This window comes from Cetorhinus maximus, chromosome 1 (genome assembly GCF_964194155.1).
Source record: "Cetorhinus maximus chromosome 1, sCetMax3.hap1.1, whole genome shotgun sequence".
In the NCBI taxonomy this organism is placed as follows: domain Eukaryota; kingdom Metazoa; phylum Chordata; class Chondrichthyes; order Lamniformes; family Cetorhinidae; genus Cetorhinus; species Cetorhinus maximus.
This window is the reverse complement of record NC_135879.1, coordinates 28,865,964-28,890,150: the sequence shown is the minus strand read 5'-3', so window position 1 is coordinate 28,890,150 and position 24,187 is coordinate 28,865,964. Positions and strand designations below refer to the sequence as shown.

Genomic DNA, 24,187 nt, shown 5'->3' with positions numbered 1-24,187 from the left:
AATTTTTGCTCTGGTTCGAGATAGGTGAATGATGAAATCGGGGCTTTCTAATGTGGTAGGTACTGTACCACTCATTCCTAGCTACATAGTTTATCAGCAAGGATTTTTTATGAGGCAGTTGTGCATTCTGAGGTGTAAAGGTGCACCTTGCCAATGAAAGGTCAAGGATTTGCATTTTGTACTAGTATTTTCAATCATAAAAACCAAGCTTGATAGTTGACATTAAATTGGGACTTAAAAGCAGGCATTTTTAGATTTATTGTAGCAAGTCAGTCTCAACACATTGGGCAGAATTTTACATGCCCACTGGCATCAGACTTCATGGTGGGCATGAGCAGGCAATTTCGCAGGAAGGCCAAAAATCAGTTTACAATTATGAAACCAGTTTACCATCGTCTGTTCCGCCCATGAATGGAGGGCCGCATTTCCCGCTGCTGCACATTGGGAACTCCATTGTATTACATCTGTATATCATTATAAGTCCAGCTCACTGGAATCATCCCTCCATGCTCGATCATCTGAGCACATTGGCGTGCAATCACGCCGATGTGTTTCACAACTGTACTTAAGCAACGTGTACCTGGCATGCTGCACTTCGCTCGGGACTTCGAGGTTTGTTTGTCTACCTAGCTTCGGGCAGCACTCACAGTCATTAGCGCCAGGGTTCGCAGGCAGCACCACTTTTAGGGGGGCTCATGGGCAGATCTCTACTTACCAGGCCAGCCGTAAGGCAGGGGTGGTTTTTCAACGGCTGCAGGGCGAGGGCTTGCTTGAGAAGGGGGAGAAGTGGCCTCAGGCAAGGGAAGAAGCTGCAGGGCGAGGGTTTTACTGGGGATGGAGGGTATCCCAGGGTGTGTGTGAGGGCACGTGTTAATCTGAGTAAGTGGCCTCAAGATGGTTAGGGCTGAGGAGGCAGTCTCCAGAGGAGATGAGGCCAGATGGAGATGTTAGGGTGCATGTGAGTGAATGAGTGGTGATGTCCCCTGAGCTGGCAGTGCAAGAGATGCCAGTGAATGTGTGATGGGCTTGTGAATGTGTGAGTTTAGAGTGATGAGATGGTTGCCTTACGCTGGCGGCACGGATGAGATCATTCATCCTCTTTCTGCACTGGATGGCCAACCTTTTCAGTGCAGTGTTGGCACTGACCACCACTGCCAACGCCTCCTAAGCTGGATTGTGAGATTGCTGGACCTCCTGCGGCCAGAGCAGGGGTGGAGGACATCACAGCAGGCCTCCTAAAGGCCTGCCAGGTCACTGAAGTCTTCTTGGTTTTCAAGGCCATGTCTTCACTGGAGCAGTCCTGGCATGCAAGCATTGAGAACTATGTGGGCGGCTGCAGTTTAGATATGGTACCCGGAGTGAGGAAACGGCGAGGTAATGGTGTGGTAGCAATTCAGAGGCCGTCCGCAAGCGAGATGGCGCGTTTTCTGTGGTTGCGTAATTAATGAGGGGGGGATTGGGACAATACGGCGTGAAAAGCTGCCATTGCGGCCGGCTGGTAAAACATCCTTTTTCCTGCTCGCTACCGCACTAAGTGCAAATCTGGGATGATTCCACCCATTGTCTGAAAGATGAACTAACTCAAGGTGGCCCAAGGCTGAATGAGATACCCAGAAGGGTCACTTGGTCACCAAGTTTCCTTCCAAAACCATGCATGATCAGCTCTTCCAAGGTATTTAGGCTCTACCAACTGATTTTGTGACCCACTATCAATAAAAGCAGTGAATGACGCGATGCTTTAATATCCACCTAACCCTCACGTTATCCCAGGTGCATAAAACAATGGTTTCCGCCCACAGGGTTAAACCGTCTTCTCCCTATCCAGTTGCTGACGGGACTACAGTGCATTTTTCGCTCGCATTCTGGCTTCGGTGGCCTTCCAGGATCTCGCACATTCGCAGTAGTTTCTTATTTTGTTTTGCTTTGTGGATCTGGGTTAATCGGAGGGCACACAGCCCGCAGTTAAACAGGAACTTCAGAACAATAGCATACAGCGGAGATGGGGGGTGTGGCTTGGCTGTTGTAAGACGTAATGGTGAGAGGAGGGGGAGGTGCTCACTTGGTAACGTGACGGTAGCCGCCAGTGTTGACATTGTGGTTGGGTGAGGTGGGGGGAGAGTCAGTGGCTGGCGCTTTCCTCTATTACAACAACAACACCACAGCAGCCACGGGCGCTGCGCGGGACCCTCTCGCTCTGGCGGCTCGCGCTACGTTTTGCCGTTTGAACAGCCGCCGAGTTCCAAATCCGGCTGTTTATTTATTTCATTGAGGCGTTTAACGTTGACGTTATGACGCGACAGTAACCCCCGTCCCGCCCCGCCCCCCCCCCCCCCCCGTGCCAGGATTCTCGCGGCATAACGCTGGCGTGTGTTTGATTCGGGGTCCGTCCATCAATTTGTTTACAGCTAAAGGCTGTCGACGACATTTGTGGTCGTTAAATGCCTCACTTTTATTTGACGACGGCGACTCACTTTCCAATCGGGAGGAGGAGTTGCGTTTATGAAAGGTGAGGGACGGATCCCGCCTCCCTCCCTCTCGTTCGTTGTGTGAAGGCAGCTCCACTCCGCCGCCACCGCGGTGTTGTCGATGATGCTGCGGTTCTCGCAGCTGGGATAGTCAGTCCGGTCACGCGGCGCCCGAGCGAGCTCCCTCCCTGCCCGTCCGCGAGCCGCCGCTGAGATTTATCCTGCTCGCGCTCTCTCTGTCTCTCTCTCTCTCTCTCTCTTGCGCGATCGCTGCCGTTGCCACCACCACCGGGAATGTGGGTCAATCCTGAAGAAGTGCTGCTGGCCAACGCGCTGTGGGTGACGGAGAGAGCCAACCCGTACTTCGTGCTGCAGAGGAGAAAGGGGCATGGAGAAGGGGGCGGAGGGCTGGCTGGTAAGGATGAAAACTGAACCTCTCCATACCTATGTGTGTGTGTGTCTGTGTGCGCGCGCGTGCGTTTTAATTGATGCCCAAACCGAGAATGCAAACGTGTGCCAGTTGAGTGTTGTGTTGTTTATCCTTCAGTTTCTGTGATTTGCCTGTAAGGAGCGGAATATCTGGACATAATGCGATCGCCTTGGTTTTGCATGCATCTTTTTTGACGAGGCGACATAATTTTTACTACGATACAGATGTGTATGAGCAGCTACGGGGCACGTAAAGTTTAGTTCAGCATTTTTTTCGCCAAAATCTGTCAATTCAGCACCTGCGGTCGGGATTCGGTTATTGTGAGTCACGTACGACTTCTTTAGTTCTTGAGGTTTGAAATTATCAATGTCCATTGTCTAATCAGATAATGATGATCTAATCCTCCTTTGTGTGACCTTTAATTTGTAAAATGTCCATATTTTGGATTTCCTTTAGTGACATTTAAATGTGGGAGATAATCGGAGAACTACAAGGTCTCCCAATAATTTTTCCTTTGATTAGTTTTTTTTTGACAAAACGGATCACTTTCTCCTGATCTTTTTACAGTAATGCAATTCAATCCACTGGAAACAAAGAGAGTGCAAACAGCTGTTAGAAAAATCTCCATATTCTCTTTACGAGATATTGGCGTTGTCGTGCTTCCAGTGTGTCACAATTTACACTTGTCCCTCATTTCACCTAGTTAATCCCTTCTGTTTAGCGGAGTTATTTTGTTTATATGTTTTAGCAATGAAATTCCATTTAAGATTGTAAACATTATGGGGCCCCAGTGCTATCTGTTAATGAGTCTTGTGCAGGTTATTTATAGAATTATGTTTTTCATTGGTAAATGCTGTAACTATCTTTAAGTATCTTTACACAGCTTTGCTACAGACTGGTAAGACTCTTCCCAGCACTGCAGGTTCTCATCCCAAGGGCTTTCAGGCAATAGCTTTGCTTCCTGTGTAATCAGAGCAACCTTTTCTTGTCATGTGACCAACGCTATTTCGGTCTAGGAACCAATGAACATAGCGCCAGAGCAAGTGCATCCCGATTTAATGTTTATTTTAATCACAGCATTCCATAATGTTATAAAACAACCTTTCTACATTTTAGTATTAATACAATGCTTAATGAATGAGGATATGAGGAAAAAATAAATCCTGAATAAGAATTAATATCTCCTGATGTAAATAATTCTGAGTGGTTATGGGGCATTTTTGGAGGACTTATTTAAAGATAATGATGCACTTGCTGATGATTAGAACTTTTGCTTCTGGTATCTTGTGTCAATGCTAGCTCAGGCATAGTATGACCAGATGCGAAATAAAGCTCCATCTGCTCTTTCCCTGGTAAACACATTAAAGGCGAAAAGACTGGTGTAATGCTTTTCTGTTCAAAAATACATTTCTTTCTGTAAAAGAAACATTATACAATTTTACAGAGAGTTTTTAATTAAAGTCATGGAGACAGGCATTGTTTATCTGAGGTCAGCCAGTCCTGGATCAGCTCTGAGCTGACAAGAGTGTCAGCTCCAATGTAAATCAATGGAGCTGCTCCAGACCACATGTCTTTGAAGTCTGCATCACTGAAGTCAGTCCCCATAAACCTGCAAACAGCTTGTAAAATGAACAATGTTTTCTAGAAGGTAATAAATAGTTCTATTTGTTTACATAAAGGTATTACACAATTTCACGTTCTTAGGCATTAAGCAGGAAGTACAATGTATGTAAAATCTATGCAATGTGTAGTATGTTTTATTTCTGTTTTAAAATAAGTATAAACTTTTCATCCCAGGAAAAATCTACCACCTTGGGTCTCCCTCTAGGCTACTTTCGTGAAATCATTGATCTTGGAGCAGGAGAGTAGCTGCATTTATTTTATTGACTGTAAATTCATTTGGAAGTCAATCCAAAGCCATCCAACACAAGGAAGCATTCAACATATGGGCATGCTCCATGCTGTCAGTGGACATTCTGTCCAAACTATATATACAAGCTATTTGTACCCCTTTGACAATTTGGCTTTAGATGCCAGACAACTTGATATTAATTACTTGCATTTCTTGAGAATTGCCCTGTTTGAGTTTTGTGAGTTGAAGGTTTGGAGCTTGTTGCTTTAGCTGTGAGATATATACATAAAGTAATGAAGCATAGATTAAGTTTTTATGTGACCTTCGGAGCTCTAAAGTATACACATTTGTGACCTACAGAAACAAAAAGATTGTTAATTTTTGATATAAGAGCATTATCATCTTATTGTAAACTATTGGAGTAACAGCAATAAAGGAACTGTAGCACAAAATCCAAGAATACAGGACAAATGGGATCATTTGGTTTACAGTATTTTCCATTTGTTGTGCTGGCATTGTAGCTTCTGTTTTTGAGATTCAAGTTTGTAGCTTACTGAGCTAGGAAGGTGGCAGGTGATCTGTATAGATCTGCCTTAGTGATGTAGCTATGTTATGCTGAGCATTTGCAAAGAATACAATTAAAATTTCCAAATGCCTTGTATGATTAGTGTTCAAAGATGTTTGATCTACCAGCCAAAATTAGAAGGGTACATTTTGCGCATTTTTTAATATAACAAGTTTAATTAAATAGTCAGTCTTCAGTGATGTTGCACATGGGGAGTCTAGGCCAAGTGTAGCCTTCTGTTGATGCTAAAACAAAAAATGCTGTACTCAGGTCAGGCAGCTCTGTGGAGACAAACAGAATTAACCCTTCTTCATGACCTGAACGTTAACTCTGTTTCTCCCAACAGATGCTGCCTGACCTGCTGAATATTTCTAGCATTTTCTGGTTTATTTCAGACTTCCAGTATCCGCAGTATTTTGATTTTTTATTGGTGTTCCAGTGAAGCTGAGTTACGGGACTAGGATAATTGGAGCAAGGCATCCACTTGTACTTCAGTCCTTATTTAAAGTCAAAATATCTTTACCTTTTGTATGTAATATTTTGATTTGGTATTAGTTCCATGTCAAATAGTAAAACCAAGGTGCTATAGTGCCACTAATGGCAGGCTGTCATTGCAATGTGTTACAGTTAAATAGGCAGTTTATGTTATAAATATAAGCATATGAATTTATAATGGAACAATTGGCAAGAAACATCCACATGTGCAAGAATTTAAAATGCAGTTTATCTAACAGTAAAGTGTAATAGGCCTATAGTATAAAAAAAGTGAAGATTTTCAAGGACCTTTTCCAAACTCCTGTGAATTGATGCTACTTCCAAGCTCAACAAGTTTGTTTCAACAGATGTGTTTAGGATGTGTCTGGGGTTCAGGATTATTTCTGCACTAAGGAAATACAAACATGTTTAACATATGTCTGGTACATGAATCACAAAAAGTTAGTATGTAGGTACGGCAAGTGATTAGGAAGGCAAATAGAATGTTGCCGTTTATTGCAAGGGGAATGGAATATAAAAGTAAGTTTTGCTGCAATTGTACAGTAAGATCACATCTGGAGTACTGTGTACAGTTTTGGTCTCCTTAAGAAATAATATAATTGCATTAGAAGCAGTTAAGAGAAGATTCACTCAACTGATTCCTGGGATGAAGGAGTTATCTTATGAGGAAAGTTGGGCCTTTATCCATTGGAGTTCAAAAGAATGAGATGTGATCTTATTGAAACATATAAAGTCTTGAGGGAACTTAATAGGGTGGATGCTGAGAGGATGTTCCCCCTTATGAGAGAGACTAGAAGTAGGGCACACAGTTTAAAAATACGGGATCCACCATTTAAGACGGAGATGAGGAAGATTTCTTTTCACTCCATGGGTGGTTAGTTTGTGGAATTCTCTTCCCTGGAGAGCAGGGGAAGCAGAGTCGTTGGATATATTTAAGGCTGAGTTAGATAGATCCTTGATTGACAAGGGAGCCAAAAGGTATATGGGGTGGAGAGGAAAGTAGAGTTTAAGCCATAATCAATTCAGCCATGATCTTATTAATGGTGGAGCAGGCTTGAGTGTCCGAATGGCTTACTGCTCCTAATTCATATGTCTGTACGTGTATAAAATATGCATAAATTATGAAATCATTTTTAGAGGGATTCTGAAGTTGAGATGTAGCTTTGAGTTGCCTTTATGTGCTATAGAATTGAGATATTAGATGTGTAGTCAAAAGACTCCTGAGAAGAGATGTAGGTTTTATTTAGTGTGGTGGGTTCCCTGGCTTGGAACTTCTGTAATTAACAAATCTCTCCTAAAATTAATGTAAAATTGATTGAATTTGACAAGAGTAAACTTCATGGGTTCTTCCTCAATCATGCAAAACCTAAGCTTTATGTTTGAGGGGGTTAAAAATTTGGCTCCAAACTAAAGAGGACAGTTTCGTGGTCGTTGTGAAGGCAGGGTGTTTTTCTATTATCCTGACAGCACCTGTCTTGGCTGCATTTTAATAATTTTGGGGTACATTTTCAAAATCTTCATCTGGGTAATGGGATGGAGAACTTGCTCAATTTTCACCCTGTTGAAATTGGTTAAATTAAAATTGGGCTGGTTCTTGTGAGGACGGATGATCCACTTTTCCAGATTAATGCCCAAGTGATGGACATGAACATTTAGCCCATTCTGTGCTAACCTTGTTACTAATTTAATACCCAACCTGCTCAGATTAAATAAACTCTACCTCTGTGATGGAAATCTAAAATAAAGACAAAAAGTACTGGAAGTACTCGGCAGGCCTGGCAGTATTTAAGACATAGGAGCAGAAATTAGGCCATTCGGCCCATCGAGTCTGCTCCGCCATTCAATCATGGCTGATAAGTTTCTCAACCCCATTCTCCCGCCTTCTCCCCATAACCTTTGATCCCCTTACCAGTCAAGAACCTATCTATCTCGGTCTTAAATACACTCAATGACCTGGCCTCCACAGCCTTCTGTGGCAATGAATTCCATAGATTCACCACTCTCTGGCTAAAGAAGCTTCTCCTCATCTCTGTTCTAAAAGGTCTTCCCTTTATTCTGAGGCTGTGCCCTCAGGTCCTAGTCTCTCCTACTAATGGAAACATCTTCCCCACGTCCACTCTATCCAGGCCTTTCAGTATTCTGTAACTTTCAATCAGATACCCCCTCATCCTTCTAAACTCCATCGAGTTTAGACCCAGAGTCCTCAAACGTTTCTCATATGTTAAGCCTTTCGTTCCTGGGTTCATTCTTGTGAACCTCCTTTGGACCCTCTCCAGGGCCAGCACACCCTTCCTGAGATAGGGGGCCCAAAATTGCTCACAATATTCTAAATGTCTGACCAGAGCTTTATGAAGCCTCAGCAGCACATCCCTGCTTTTATATTCCAGTCCTCTCGAAATAAATGCCAACATTGCATTTGCCTTCCTAACTGCCGACTCAACCTTCAAGTTAACCTTAAGAGAATCCTGGACTAGGACTCCCAAGTCCCTTTGCACTCCAGACTTCTGAATTCTCTCCCCATTTAGAAAATAGTCTATGCCTCTATTCTTCCTACCAAAGTGAATGACCTCACACTTCCCCACGTTGTATTCCATCTGCCACTTCTTTGCCCATTCTCCTAACCTGTCCAAATCCTTCTGCAGCCTCCCTGCCTCCTCAATACTACCTGTCCCTCCACCTATCTTTGTATCATCTGCAAACTTAGCCAGAATGCCCTCAGTTCCTTCATCTAGATCATTAATGTATAAAGTGAAAAGTTGTGGTCCTAATACTGACCCCTGTGGAACTCCACTAGTCACCGGCCGCCATCCTGAGAAGGACCCCCTTATCCCCACTCTCTGCCTCCTGCCAAACAGCCAATCTTCTATCCATGCTAGTACCTTGCCTCTAACACCATGGGCTCCTATCTTACTGAGCAGCCTCCTGTGCGGCACCTTGTCAAAGGCCTTCTAGAAGTCCAAGTAGATAACGTCCATTGGCTCTCCTTTGTCTAACCTACTTGTTACCTCCTCAAAAAATTCTAACAGATTTGTCAGGCATGACCTCCCCTTGATGAAACCATGCTGACTTTGCCCGATTTTACCATGCACTTCCAAGTATTCTGAAATCTCATCCTTAATAATGGATTCTAAAATCTTACCAACGACCGAGGTCTGGCTAATCGGCCTGTAATTTCCCATCTTTTGCCTCACACCCTTCTTAAACACGGGGGTTACATTAGTGATTTTCCAGTCCTCTGGGACCCTCCCTGACTCCAGTGATTCCTGAAAGATCACCACTAACGCCTCCACTATCTCTTCAGCTATCTCCTTCAGAACTCTGGGGTGTAATCCATCTGGTCCAGGTGATTTATCCACCTTCAGACCTTTCAGTTTTCCTAGCACCTTCTCCTTGGTAATGGCCACCATACTCACCTCTGCCCCCCCGACTCTCTTGAACTTTGGGGATGTCACTCGTGTCTTCCACTGTGAAGACTGACGCAAAGTACCTATTCAGTTCCTCCACCATTTCTTTGTTCCCCACTACTACTTCTTATGGAGAGAGAGGAACACAGTTAATGTCAGGTTTTTGACCTTTCATCAGACTTGATGGAAGGTCGTCAACCTGAAATGTTAACTATGTCTCTCCACAGATGCTGTTAGACCTGCTGAGTATTTCCAGCATTTTCCGTCTTTATCTATTCATCCACTGATTTCTACAATTCTGAGATTTTGTTTTCACATTTTGAGCCTTAGTAGTTGTACAATAATTTCCATTCAGATTATTATGACTCAGCTGTCACAAAGTGTAAGTGGAGCCCCAGAGTGACTTTCTAATTTGCCTTTTACCAGTGGCACTTGTCTCCAGGCAATATGGATGCTAATGTTGCGTATGCATATTACACTTGTATTCTTTCAGATCACCTGTTCAGTTGCACTCTTGGGTCCGAATTATGTAGGTGTACAGAGTTTAAGATTTTTAACAGTACTTAGGAATTGGATAGCTTATCAATATGCTTTATTGATTTGTACATGGGGATAGTATTTCTTCAGTTGAGAACAGATACACGAGTGCATCTTAACTGCAGAATATTTGACATCACATATGCATTCTTCACCTTAAGCCTTTTCTCAGAAACAGCCCCAACACTCTGCTATATCAGAAGCCTTTGGGACACATTTTTATACTAGGTTTCAAAGTTTACATTAAGTCTTCATTTACCTTAAAATGAAACTCTGTCACCTTGTTCTAGATCTTTTGGAATTCTTCCTACATTAAAATCACTTTTATCCTGCAGAGATTGAAGACTGCTACAGCATACACAATTTGCAGTTCAAAATGTTCTTGTATGGGTTCAAAAGCAATGATATGAAGTTGCCTGAAGCCATGTGCTGGAAACTGAGTTTGGATCTGATCTGTTTCTAAGGGACTTCTTAAAAGAATAGTTGGCTCTATGGCCAAGTCAATTAACTATTTGACAGAATCAATATTCTGTAATGACACTTGGAAAGCTTTTGAGTCCAGCGTCTCTTGAAATCTTTACAATGTGGAAATTCTTGAAAAGTAGAAAGCCTGGTTTCATTCAAAGCATCTATAGTTGCAGTTCCTCTTGGACTGCAGCATGACAGGGACATGGAGCAAAGTCAGCAGAGAGAGGAGGAGGGCTCTCCGTAGAAGGCTGCACCTACTAAGATTCTTGGAATCATAGAGTGGTTAGACCACAGAAGACGACTAGGGAGCTTTTCTCTTATCTCCACCACAGCCAGGTGCAGTGCCTGAGGAGTCTACTTCTCACCAAGGGAGCAGCCACTTCTACTTTCTACAACCAGAGCTACAACTGCAAAGCAGGGTGAGGATAGCACTGCTAATAGCAATGAAAATTGCCATGACCATCGATTTCTATGCCAGAGGATCCTCCCAGGTTGGAGCAGGTACATTGCATAGTGAAATGGGAGATGTTGGCATCGTTGCATGAGGGAGGCATCAGAGACCCTGTACGCCAGGAGAGGAGGAAGAGTGGGCATGTGACTTTCAGGCTAGTGGGATTCCTAGTGGTGCATGGAGCCATCGACACCAATGCATGTAGCTTTACAGGCCCTACATTAATAGGGAGCTATATAGCACCCACAAGTGCTGCCACTGTTTTAAATTGCAGTTGGTATGCAGCTGTGCAGTGAACATTGTTGGTGAGTGCCTGCTATCCTCACACCAGTCAGCTGTACCCACTGTATTTTAGTCACCACCATAGACTGGAGGATGGTTGCTTATTGACAGGGGCTACCCACGCTATACCTGGCTCACGATTCCCCTCCATCTCCTGACCATGTATGCTCAGCATGTCTGAAATGCGAACTATGCTGCCAGCAGGAATGTTATGGAGCAAATCACTGGCATTCTGAAACAGGTTCTGCTGCCTTGACCACTCTGGGGGAGTCCACCTGTAGTTGCTGGAGCACGTCTCCGAATTACTGGTGGTGTGATGTGTCCTCTGCAATCTTGCTTTCATGTTGGCGTAGCTATTGTTACCAAGCCATCGGACACTTCTGGAAAAGGTGGAATGGAGGAGGCATCCGAGACTGCTTTGCTGCAGATGAGCCTTCTGTGTACAGTTACTCGGACTCCAGTTCTCCTAAAATGTCACCCCCACATCGCCGATGCTCCCAAAATTCTCAAGCTCCTCATCCTTCTGATATGGCCATCATGGCATTCTCTTGGCCAAGCCCTTGAAATTGTATTCAACTTTATCCAACACCATTTCTCGTAATACACTTACTTAAACTGTTCGCCCTTCTCTTTGCACCTGTCCTGTGTGTACCGTCGCCTGGCCTAGTGCTGCTAGGTGGTGCTTCCACCAGCCATGCTGCAGGCTCAGTGGAAGGCTGCTGAATTTCACTGGGGGACACTGCAGATGGCCTAGCAGGATGACCTCCAGCACATCTGAGCCTTGAGGATAGAGCTTCGGATTGCATCATCTCTGCATAGGCTGCAGCAGATGGGCTGGCTGGCTAAAAGAGAACTTCAGAAGCACTGTTGGAGTAGCAATGGTGGGAGCACCAATGCTATCCTGAGCACATGTTGTCCTGCTGAGAGGACAGCAAGTTCACGCACCATGAAGCAACTGCCACTCCCCCAGAGGGGATGTTCCAGCGACTGTCTGTGCTGCAATAGTAGCTGAAACATAGATCCCAGCCATGATGTAGCATCTGGTGCCTGCATATGCTGTTAGAGTTGGCCAGTACTTTATTGCTGGAAAGGATAAAAAGGAAAAGAGTAGCAACAGTGAGTGTTGGTGTCTTTAGTGGCTGAAACTGGGAGATTAGTAACAGGGGAAACAAGGAACAGAGAGCCGGAATAGCTGAATCATTTTCGAGTTGGCAAACCATAACTAGTGGCGTGCCGCAGGATCTGTGCTGAGCCCTCAGCTATTTATGATCTATATTAATGACATCTTTAATTCTGGCCTTTTTTGCATCTTGAATTTGAATTGCTCCATAATCAGTGGACACACCTTTGGCTGTCTGGACCTTAAGTTCCGGAATTCTCTCCTTAAACCTCTTCAGCTCTGTATACCACTCCTCTTCTAAGTCACACCTTAAAATCTACCCTTGACCAAGCTTTTGGTTACCTGTCCTATGTCTCCTTATGTGGCTCGGTGTCTGATTTTCTTTAATGTTCATGTAGAGTGCCTTGGTTGTTAATGGTTTGTGTAAGTATAGATTATTGTTGAAAATTAAATTTCCATTGATGAGTGAAATATCTTAGATTAAGCTTGGGGTTAATGCCACAATTTGTAGTTGTTCATTGCTGCACTTATGATCAGATTTAAGTTGGAGTTGACTTGGGCAATCAAAATGTTTTAAGTCCGAATTAACTCTTTGATTGAGTTTTTTGGGATAAAAGAAAATTAACCTGGTGCAACAGCAATTGGAAAAGTTTAGTTCACCCCTTTTTCATTAATGCTGTAATTCTAAGATGGATTTTTCTATTGAGTGGTTTGAAAAATGATCATGGATGGTTAGGTGCTGATTAGGTAGATGAATCTTGGAGCGTATTATTCACATTCAATTTTAAAAAGCAATATTTATATTTTTAAGGATATTTTGACAGTGAAAATGCTCACCTGATTTCTGTGACAGCAAGTACTGTACCAGTCTAAAGCCATCGGATACTACTTATATACTGCATGAAGTTGCATAGAATCACTTTACCTAATTGTTTAGCAGTATATACTGTTAGATAATGCAGGGGGAGCAATTTTGAGGCCCTTTGTTGGCATGGTGCATCGCTTAACATGAGCATACATTGATGATAAAGCTGCAACATGATACCCTCCTGCATCATGCCAAATAGGCAAGTAGAGTCTCGCAATCTCTGCTCGCGTACCGCTAAATGCTTTTGTTGTAGCTAATTATTTTATCTCCCCACCATGTGATAGGAGACCGCTTTACAATTGCTGAATGCATCTTGTTGGCATATGCATTAGATTTTACTTGATTGTTAGTACCCAATACATTTGTTCTCCAGCGCTTTTGTATTTTCAGTATTCGCTAGGCTCAATATATGACTCCCCAATTTTGTTGAGTGATTAAGATTTATGTAAGAACTTCAAGTGCTTCTTTTGGAAGTCCATATAGACCGTATCAACCGCATTGCCCTCATCAACTGTCTCTCTGTTATCTTCTCAAAAAAATCAATCAAGTTAGATCAACACTATCTGCCTTGAACAAATCTATGCTGGCTTTCATTAATTAATCCATATTGGCCCAAGTGACTCTTAATTTTGCCCCAGGTTATCTTTTCTAAAAGCTCTCCCACTACCACGATTAAACTGACTGGCCTATTGTTGCTGTGTTTATTATTACACCATTTTTTGAATGATGATGCAACATTGGCAATTTTTCAACCCTCTAACTAAGGAGAATTGGAAGATTATGGTCAGTGCCTCCACAATTTCCATCCTTCAACTCCCCTAGCGTACTTTGATACATCTGATCCGGTCCTGGTGACTATCAGTTTTGACTACAGACAGCTCTTCCAATACCTCTTTATCAATTTTTAACCTATCCAGAATATGAGCTACCTGCTCTTTCAATATGACTTTAGCAGCAAGGTCTTCCTTAGTGAAGACCGATGCAAAGTACTCGTTTAGTACCTCAGCCCTCCCTCTTCTCTGTGCGTAGACCCTCTTTTTGGTGCACAATTGGCCTCGCCCATCTCCTTATTACCTGTTTACTATTTAAATGCCTATAGAACACTTCTGGATTCCCTTATCCCAGCTGTCAGTCTCTTCACATACTCTCCCTTTTACATCTCTTAATTCTTTTTCCTCTTTGAACTTTTGTGTTCAGCCTGGATCTCACTTGTACATCCATTATGCATATCTTACTCTCTCTTTGTCTAGGGAGTTCTGGCATTGATTGCCTAGCCTTTCCCTTTCTTGGGAATGTACCTCGACTGTACCTGAGCCATCTCATCTTTGAAGACAGCCTAATGTTTTGTTACAGCTATGCCTGCCAATCTTTGGATCTGATCCAGGTAGATTGAAATCATACTCATCACATCGAAATTGAACCTTCTCCAATTAAATATTTTCACTTTAGATTGCTCCTAGTCTTTTACCATAGTGTACCAAAACCTTATGATGATATGATCACTGTTCCCCTACTGACACTTCATCCACTTGTCCCAGCTCATTCCCCAGAACCAGATACAGTAATTCCCCCTTACTTGTTGGCCTGAAATCGTAATGATCAATAAAATTCTCCTTAACACACTTCCCTCTCTGTCCTTTTACTATCCCAGTCTATATTAGGAAACAGCACTACTGTATGTATGTACACTGATTTGGTCTAAACTGGAATATTGTGCCTCATCTCGGCATTACACTTTTCAGAATGATGTTAAGGCTTTAGGGAGGCTGCACAAAAGGTTTGAAAGCGATTTGGAGGATGAGGGACCAGCTACATGGATATATTGGAGAAGCTGAGGTGGTTCTCTTTGGAGAAGAGAAGGTTCAAAGGTGATTTTTTTTTTCAGAGCTACTCAAAACCATGAAATGTCTAGACAGTAGGTAGAAGCTGTTCCCATTGATGGAAGGGTTGAGAACTAAAGGACACAGATTTAAGGTGATCAGCAAAAGAACCAATGACAACAGGACAAAAAACCTTACACAGCAAATGTTTAGGACCTGGAATGCATTGCATGTAAGGGTAGGGGAGGCAAATTCAATCATGGCTGTGAAAAGGGAATTTGATAAGCACTTGAAGTGAAAAAAGTTGCAGGCCTATGGGGGAGGGTGGGGGAATGGGGCAAACTGAGTGGCACTTGTAGAGAGCCAGTATGGACATAATGGGCAGAATGTCCTCCTGCATTCTGACTTGCTGTGCTCAGCTTGACGCTAAATATTCCCCATTGTCTTCTACAACTCCTTTGAAAGTTCCTAAAACATTTGCTGAACATTTTGATCGAGTGTGACATTTGGACCCAAGGGTTGATGGTTGTGAAGTTCAATTTTTTGGTTCACTAATGTTCTTTAGGGAAGAAAATCTGCTGGCCTTACCTGGTCTGGCCTACATGCGACTCCAGACCTACAGCAATATGGTTGACTCCTAAATGTCCTCTGAACAAGGGCAATTAGAGATGGGCAATAAACATATTGTATGTTAATTTTTTTTAAATCGAGACTAATTACTGCAATTATGGATCTAGTTACCTTGTTGTAATGATCCTAATCATAGTTTTTGTTCTGGAACTTTCAATGCAGGCTTACTTGTGGGAACACTTGATGTTGTGCTGGACTCCAGTGCTCGAGTTGCACCGTACAGAATCCTTTACCAGACTCCGGACTCCCTAGTCTACTGGACAATTGCCTGTGGTAAGTTCTAAAAGAACAGTTCATTCTTGCGTAACTTAGACATTAAAATCCCACAAATATTTTTATTCTTTTTTCTTGAAAAAGTAACAATGTTTTAATGGATCTGAAACCAGAGATGGAACAATATTTGGTATAATTTAACTTTTGCTCAGACCTTGGTAGTACTAATGCTACTGTTAATACTATAAATCATTTATAAAATGCTTATGCATTACATCAGTGTGCTCTGAATGCCTTATGAGAAGCTTTCATTTCTGAGAACCCTAGTTTGAATTCAGCCGAAACAAGATGTTTTGAGTATATAGTAATAAAACAATTTTTTTGAATGCTGCAGCACTTTTGATTTATGTGAGTTTCCAATATATCTTTTAATAGGGTGCACTCCTGCCTTAAGCATGAGCTGTTTCTATAGAGAAAAAAAATATTTTATACAATGCTGGACATTTTATGTTGAAAATAATTATTACATAATTGATTTGTAAGATTTGTTTTCAAATTAAACATAGTGTTGCTTGTGATCTTACTGTGTGATCTGTCTTTGGAAGCTTTCGGCTTTTTGGAATATATTCCTCCATTTTAGGACTTTTTACTCACCTACAAAGTTTTCAATTATCTTTTAAATTTATTTCAAACAGATGCACACAGGGTACTTCAGTATTTATTTTATAACCTGGATGCTGATTGTGAAAATTGAGTAAAAGGTACCATTGAAAAGCTACCCCAATGTTATAATACATTTATGTTGCAGAGTATAAATGAGGTAGTACTAATATCTCTGCGATGGATTACCACTTCAGGACACAGTTGTTTGCTTTGCTACCTGGGGTACAGCACTGGTGGTGGCAAACATAAATGGCTGCTGCTCAGAGTGCTATATGCTACCTTTTATCTGGCCATCCCACAGGCTGAGGGTGCTTCTACAGTGATGTTGTTTGGATTTTTTCTTCAATGCAGATCTTCCCTTAACAATGTAAATGAGCCAAACTCAACAGCACTGAGAGTTGCTACATACAGAATTTCTGCAATTTGAAATGGCTCTTTGCAATGTAAACTTTCCATAAACTTAATCCTGGGTTTCTGTGGTTCCTTTTCTCTGTTCTTCTAAAGTATTTTAATGGAATCAGGGGACACAACTGTGAAGGAAACTTTTGTACTTGGAAGATGATTTGTTTGCAGCCTCAACCAGATATTTTGGAGGTGATCCTAAAGTCTCATTTAACAAGTGATTATTAGTACACTACCCATCAGAGACCAGTAGCTGCAAGGAATAGCATTACTAAAAAAGTGAGTCTGCATTCAGTGGCCACAAGTAAGTTAGGAATATGCATGTATGTAGAGAGCTCCACTACCATCCAGTATTGTTACAAAACCTGCATAAATGTCTAGGCAAAATTACTGACTTCCATTATAATTAAGTTATAAGTTCTAATCAGGCTAAAGGGTTTGATAGTAAATTCTAAGGATATGTGATATTTCTCCCAGAACGCTAAGGCAAAGGGAAGAATTTTCCCCATGTCGGGTGGGCCAGGCAGGCGCGGAGACGATCGCTGCCCGCGATCGGCTCCATGCCGCCATTTTATGTGGGTGGACCAATTAAGGCTTGGCTGGTAGCGCTCAGCGCTACCTGTGTGGGCGGGGGGAAGAGGGAGATTCGGAGCCTCTGCTCTTTCGTGCATGCATGTGAAAGAGTGCAGAAATCTCCCTGAGGCACGGAGCTGCCTCAGGGAGATTAAGCACATGTTGAGATTTTTTAATCGAGAAACATAAAAATTATTTACCTGTCCCCTCATGTGACAGTGTCACATGAGCTGGGACATGTTTATGAATGGCGCAAAAATTATTTATTTAATAAAACCTTCCGGAACCTCATCCCGTCCGTGGATGAGGTTTCCTGAAAAACGTGAAGGCTGCTTGGGCTCTTCGCCTGCCCGCCAACCTTAAGGTTGGATGAGCAGCGTTGATAATTACTTTAATTGGTTTTTTAATGGCCTTAACAGGCCTTTGACAGTTCGGGCGCGCAGCTGCCTCCGGCGTGTGCCCGCCGAACAAAAGATCTGACTGACGTGTGGTGACGTCGGGACGCACACCCGATGTCACCATGCGTCATTTTATGCATTGGCGTGTCGGGGCCCGGCTCCGCGTGCCGACGTCAAAATTCTGGCCATAAGGGAGATTCCCCCTCTCTATTTTAAGGCCTTTAAACCAAGTGTTTTGACCAACCTTTTGGTCACCCCTCCAAATATTTCCATCTATGGCTTAGTGTCCATTTTCCTGATTATGGCTCTCTGACATGCCTTGGCTATTTTTCTGCAACATAAATACAGGTTGTTGAATTGACAACAACCATAAGAGAGGCATTGAAACTGAAGATATTAGAAGTTTGGGAACAGGTTATCATGGTATCTATATTTAAAAAGTGGGTCAAAAAAGATAGCAGAGACACAGTGGAAAAATAAGCTAGTTAACGGGAATCTGTGAAATAGAAAAGATGCTGCCGAAATAACCATCTCAACTTCTATGAGGAAGTAACACCCCAACTAAACTGTGAAATGTCCTACGGTGTGGTGTGCTTTGACTACTAAAAACGCATTTGACCAAGTTTAAATAATCTCAAAGCTACAAGCATCCATGGAAAATCTTGTGAATGAATAAGAATTTGACGAACAAGCATTCTATCCCTTTCATCATAAAAGAGGCCCGAACAATCCCCATCCACCACTACTCTCCTCCGTCTGGCTGAACTTGTTCTCACACTGAACAATTTCTCCTTTAACTCCTCTCACTTCCTCCAAATAAAAGGTGTGACTATGGACCGCAGCTATGCCTGTCTCTTTATGGGGTATGTGGAATATTCCTTGTTCCAGTCCTACTCTGGCCCCCTCCCACAACTCTTTCTCCGGTACATCGATGATTACTTCGGTGCTGCTTCATGCTCTCATCTGGACCTGGAAAAATTTATTAATTTTGCTTCCAATTTCCACCCCTCCATCATTTTCACATGGTCCATCTCTGACACTTCCCTTCCTTGACCTCTCTGTCTCAATTTCTGATGATAGACTGTCCACCAATATCCATTACAAGCCTACCGACTCCCACAGCTACCTCGACTACAGCTCCTCACACCCCACTTCCTGTAAGGACTCCATCCCATTCTCTCAGTTCCTTCGCCTCTGTCGCATCTGTTCTGATGATGCCACTTTCAAAAACAGTTCCTCTGACATGTCCTCCTTCTTCCTTAACCGAGGTTTTCCACCCACGGTGGTTGACAGGGCCCTCAACCGTGTCCGGCCCATCTCCCGCGCATCCGCCCTCATACCTTCTTCTCCCTCCCAGAAACATGATAGGGTCCCCCTCGTCCTCACTTAACACCCCACCAGCATCCGCATTCAAAGGATCAACCTCCGCCATTTCCGTCAACTCCAGCATGATGCCACCACCAAACACATCTTCCCTTCACCCCCCCGGTGGCATTCCGTAGGGATCGTTCCTTCCGGGACACCCTGGACCACTCCTCCATTACCCTCTACACCTCAACCCCCTCCCACGGCACCTTCCCATGCAACCGCAGAAGGTGCAACACCTGCCCCTTTACTTCCCCTCTCCTCACCTTCCAAGGGCCCAAACACTCCTTTCAAGTGAAGCAGCATTTCACTTGCACTTCCCTCAACTTATTCAACTGCATTCGTTGCTCCCAATGCAGTTTCCTCTACATTGGAGAGACCAAACGCAGACTGGGTGACCGCTTTGCAGAACACCTTCGGTCTGTCCACAAGCATTACCCAGACCTCCCTGTCACTTGCCATTTCAACACTCCACCCTGCTCTCATGTTCACATGTCCGTCCTTGGCTTGCTGCATTGTTCCAGTGAAGCTCAACGCAAACTGGAGGGACAGCACCTCATCTTCCGACTAGGCACTTTACAGCCTTCCGGACTGAATAAAATGAGTTCAACAATTTTAGATCATTAACTCTCTCCTCCATCCCCACCCCCTTTCCGATTTTCCCCCTCCTTTTTGTTTTTTCCAATAATTTATATAGATTTTTCTTTTCCCACCTATTTTCATTATTTTTAAGTGTATTTCCATCCATTGTTTTATCTCTACCTTTTAGCCTATTTCCATCCGTTTTATCTCTACCTTTTAGCCTATTTCGATCCCTTCCACCCCACCCCACCCCCACTAGGGCTATCTGTACCTTGCTCGTCCTGCTTTCTACCCTTAATTAGCACATTCCTTTAGATAATATCACCACCTTCATCACCTCTTTGACCTTTTGTCTGTGACATCTTTTGGTTATCTCCACCTATCACTGGCCCTCTATCCAGCTCTTCTTGTCCCACCAGCCTCCCCCCCCCCCCCCCCCCAAACCAACTTATATTTCACCTCTTTTCTATTTTTACTTAGTTCTGTTGAAGGGTCATTCGGACTCGAAATGTTAACTTTGCTCCTCTCTACAGATGCTGCCAGACCTGCTGAGTTTTTCCAGGTATTTTTGTTTTTGTTCTCTATCCCTTTCATATGGATTATGTCAGTTTGGAGCAGGGAGGGAGTTCCAGGATTTTGACCCAGCGACAGTGAACGAACAGTGATGCACTTCGAAGTTAGTGTGTTAAGTTGCTTGGAGGGGAACTTCCATGTGGTGGAGTTGTTAATTAATTATGGCAATCAATCTCTTTTCTATTAATTTACGGGTTGTGGGCATCGCTGGATAGGCCAGAATTTATTGCCCATCCCTAATTGCCCTTGAGAAGGTGGTGTTGAGCTGCCTTCTTGAACTGCTACAGTCCCTGTGGTATAGGTACACCCATAGTGCTATCAGGGAGGGAGATCCAGGATTTTGACCCAGTGATGGTGAAGGAATGGTGACATATTTTGAAGTCAGTGTGGTGACTGGCTTGGAGGGGAACTTCCAGCTGGTGGTGTTCCCATATGTCTAATGCCCTTGTCCTTCTAGATGGTAGTGGCCGTGGGTTGGAAGGTGATGTCTAAGGAGGCTTGGTGAGTTCCTGCAGCTCATCTTGTAGATGGAACACACTGCTGCTACTGTGTGCCGGTGGTGGAAAGAGTGAATGTTTGTGGATAGGGTGCCAATCAAACGGACTGCTTTGTCCTGATGGTATCAAACTTCTTGATTGTAGTTGGAGCTGCACTCATCCAGTCAAATGGAGAGTATTCCATCACACTCCTGACTTGTGCCGTATAGAGGGTGGACAGGCTCTGGGGAGTTAGGAGGTGAGCTACTCGCCACAGGATTCCTAGCCTCTGACCTGCTTTTGTAGCCACAGTACATATATGGTTGGTCCAGTTCAGTTTCTGGTCAGTGGTAAGCCTGAGGATGTTGATTGTAGGGAATTCAGCGATGGCAATGCCATGGAATGTCAAGGGGTAATGGTTAGATTCTCTCTTCTTGGAGATGGTCATTGCCTGGCATTTGTGTAGTGCGAATGTTACTTGTCACTTGTTAGCCCAAGCCTGGATATTGTCCAGGTCTTGTTGTGTTTGGACATGGACTGTTTCATTATCTGAGGAGTTGTGAATGGTGCTGAACATTGTGCAATCATCAGCGAACATCCCCATTTCTGACCTTATGGTCAGAAAGTCATTGAAACAGTGAAGGCGGTTGAGCCTGGGACACTACCCTGAGGATCTCCCACAGTGATGTCCTGGGACTGAGATGATTGACCCCTAACAACCATAAACATCTTCCTTGGCTAAGGGCGTGGCAAGTTCTGGAGCTCAAGTCTTCAGTACTATTGCCAAATATAATCCGGGCCAATAGCCTTTGCAGTATCCAGTGCCTTTAGCCATTTCGTGATGATATATGGATTGAATCGAATTAGCTGAACACTGGCATTTGTGGTGCTGGAGATCTCTGGAGGAGGCCTTGATGGATTGTCCACTTGCCACTTATGGCTGAAAATTTTTACTAGTGCTCTTTTGCACTGATGTGCTGGGCTCCCCCATTATTGAGGATGTGTATGTTTATGGAGCCGCCGCCGCCGCCTCCAGTGAGTTGTTTAATTGTCTGCCACCATTCATGACTGGATGTGGCAGGACTGAAGAGCTTAGATCTGATCCATTGTTTGTGGAATCAGTTAGCTCTGTCTATCGCTTGCTGCTCATGCTGTTGGCACACAAGTAGTGCTGTGTTGTAGCTTCACCAGGTTGACATCTCATTTTTAGGTATGCCTGGTGCTGCAACTGGCATGCCCATTCTGCACTCTTTGTTGTACCAGGGTTGATACCCTGGCTTCACGGTAATGGTAGAGTGGGGGATATGCTGGGCCATGAGGTTACAGATTGTGGTTGAGTATAGTTCTGCTGCTGCTGATGGCACACAGCGTCTCATGGTTGCCCAATGTTGTGTTGCTGGATCTGTTCGAAATTTATCCCATTTAGCATGATGGCAGTGCCACACACGATCACGGGTATCCTCAATGTGAAGGTGGGACTTTGTTTTCTTAAGGACTATGCGGTAGTCACTCCTATCGATCCTGTCATGGGCAGATGCATCTGCCGCAGGCAGGTTGGTGGGGATGAGTTCAAGTATGTTTTTGCCTCTCGTTGGTTCCCTCACCATCTGCCGCAGACCCAGTCTAGCAGCTATGTTCTTTAGGACTTGGCCAGCTCGGTCTGTAGTAGTGCTACAGAGCCACTTTTAATGATGGACGTTGAAGTCCCCCACCCAGAGTATATTCTGTGCCCTTGCCACTCTGTGTTTCCTCCAAGTGGTGTTCAACATGGAGGAATACTGATTCATCAGCTGAATGGGGGCACGGTACGTAAGAGGTTTCCCTGCCCATGTTTGACCTGATGACATGAGACTTCATGACGTCCAGAGTCAATGTTGAGGACACCCAGGGCAGCTCCCTCCTGACTGTTTAACATTGTGCCACCACCCCTGCCAGTGGGACAGGACATGCCCAGGGATAGTGATGCTGGTACCTGGGACATTGTCTGTAAGGTATGTTTCCCTGAGTATGACAGGCTGTTGCTTGACTAGTCTGTGAGACAGCCCTCCCAATTTTAGCACTAGTCCCCAGATGTTAATAAGGAGGACTTTGCAGGGTCGACAGGGCTGAGTTGGCCGTTATCGTTTCCGGTGCCTAGGTCGATGCCGGCTCCATTCCTTTTAGACTTTTTAACGGGTTGATACAACTGAGTGGCTTGTTAGGCATTTAATAGTCAACCACATTGCTGTGGGTCTGGAGTCACACATAGGCCAGGACCTTAGTGAACTAGATGTGTTTTTGCGACAGTCGCCAGTGGTTTCATGGTCATCATTAGACTTTTAATTCCAGATATTTAATGAATTCATATTTCACCATGTGCTGTGATGGGATTTGAACCCAGATCCCCAGAGCATTATCCTGGGTTTTTGGATTACCAGTCCAGCCACCATTTCCCCCTAAATTGATGTTGAGATCCATTTCTATTTCTAATTTAAATCAATGAATTGGTTAGATTTGCAGATGATACAAAATGGAATTGGAAGAGGCAGCTTAGAAATTACAAAATCAGTAGGACAATATATGTAGGTGGGAAGGACACTGGCAGGTGAAATTTAATACTGATAAGTATAAACTACTGAAATAGGAAGGAAAAAAATGGACAATACACCTACTCCTTGAATAGCATTGAAATAGTAAAGGATGGAGTTATAAGAAACTTAGTAATCTTAATGAATTTGATGCTCAACAAGCCTAACTATGCAGAGCACCAATCAACAGAGCCAGTAGAAAATTGAACTACGAAGTCAAAACAATATAAATCAGAGGCTGCCATGATCCAACTGCTCTGGTCAGACCATGTGTTGAGTAATGTGGGCCATATCGGGTTATTGAGACACAAGGGAGACATTCATGCACTGGAGGTAATGCAGGGCAGAGTCTCAAAGCTAATGCCAATAATCCAAGTAATGAGAGGAGGGGCTGGCGAAAGGGCCTTTTCAACCTTGAAGAGGTATCTGAACCATATTGATCCCAAGCTATGGGAAAAGTAAATCCAGCAACTGTTTTAAGTTAAATTATGTGATTGGGACAAGGGGACATAGGTTCAGGATATGATAAGGCGAAAATCAAGAATAAAATGTTCCAAGGCATTTCAAATGCATGAGAAAAAGAAGGCTGAAGGCATTATGATAAGGGGATGGGAGAGAGAGTTTCAGCTGCAGATGGGCTGAGGCAGAAGCAGAAATAGGTGATTTTGCAGCAGTGGAAGTAGGTGGGCTTTATGATGGAGAGGATGTGACGTCAGAAACTCTGCTAATGGTTGAATTGGGCAGATTGTTTGCAACTGTTTGGTTTTGTGCAAAATACTGCCTGGAAAGGGGCATGTAATCACTGGCAAAGATACAGAGTTTGGGTGGGGCCAAAACAAATTGCTGCATTATGCTTAGCAAGAGGAAATTGTAGCTCACTGAAGACTGGGGCCAGGATATTGAAGTCGGCGAAGGTGGTGGGGGGGGGGGGGGGGGCCCATTCGCCGACGCGAAAAATGACACAGGATGGCATCAGGCAGAACTCCCG

General features: G+C 43.7%; 1 protein-coding gene across 3 annotated transcripts in view; it reads left to right on the top strand.

Moving 5' to 3' along the window:
• Positions 1–2,335: 2,335 nt before the first annotated feature.
• Positions 2,336–24,187, top strand: part of tbc1d9 (TBC1 domain family, member 9 (with GRAM domain)) — a 74,332-nt gene continuing 52,480 nt past the window's right edge. For all 3 annotated transcript variants that reach the window (XM_078539201.1, XM_078539211.1, XM_078539191.1), the window contains exons 1-2: positions 2,336–2,880; positions 15,550–15,660. In XM_078539201.1, the coding sequence (XP_078395327.1) occupies positions 2,760–2,880; positions 15,550–15,660 (232 nt within the window). In that variant the 5' untranslated portion in view covers positions 2,336–2,759. The remainder of the gene's footprint in view (positions 2,881–15,549; positions 15,661–24,187) is intronic.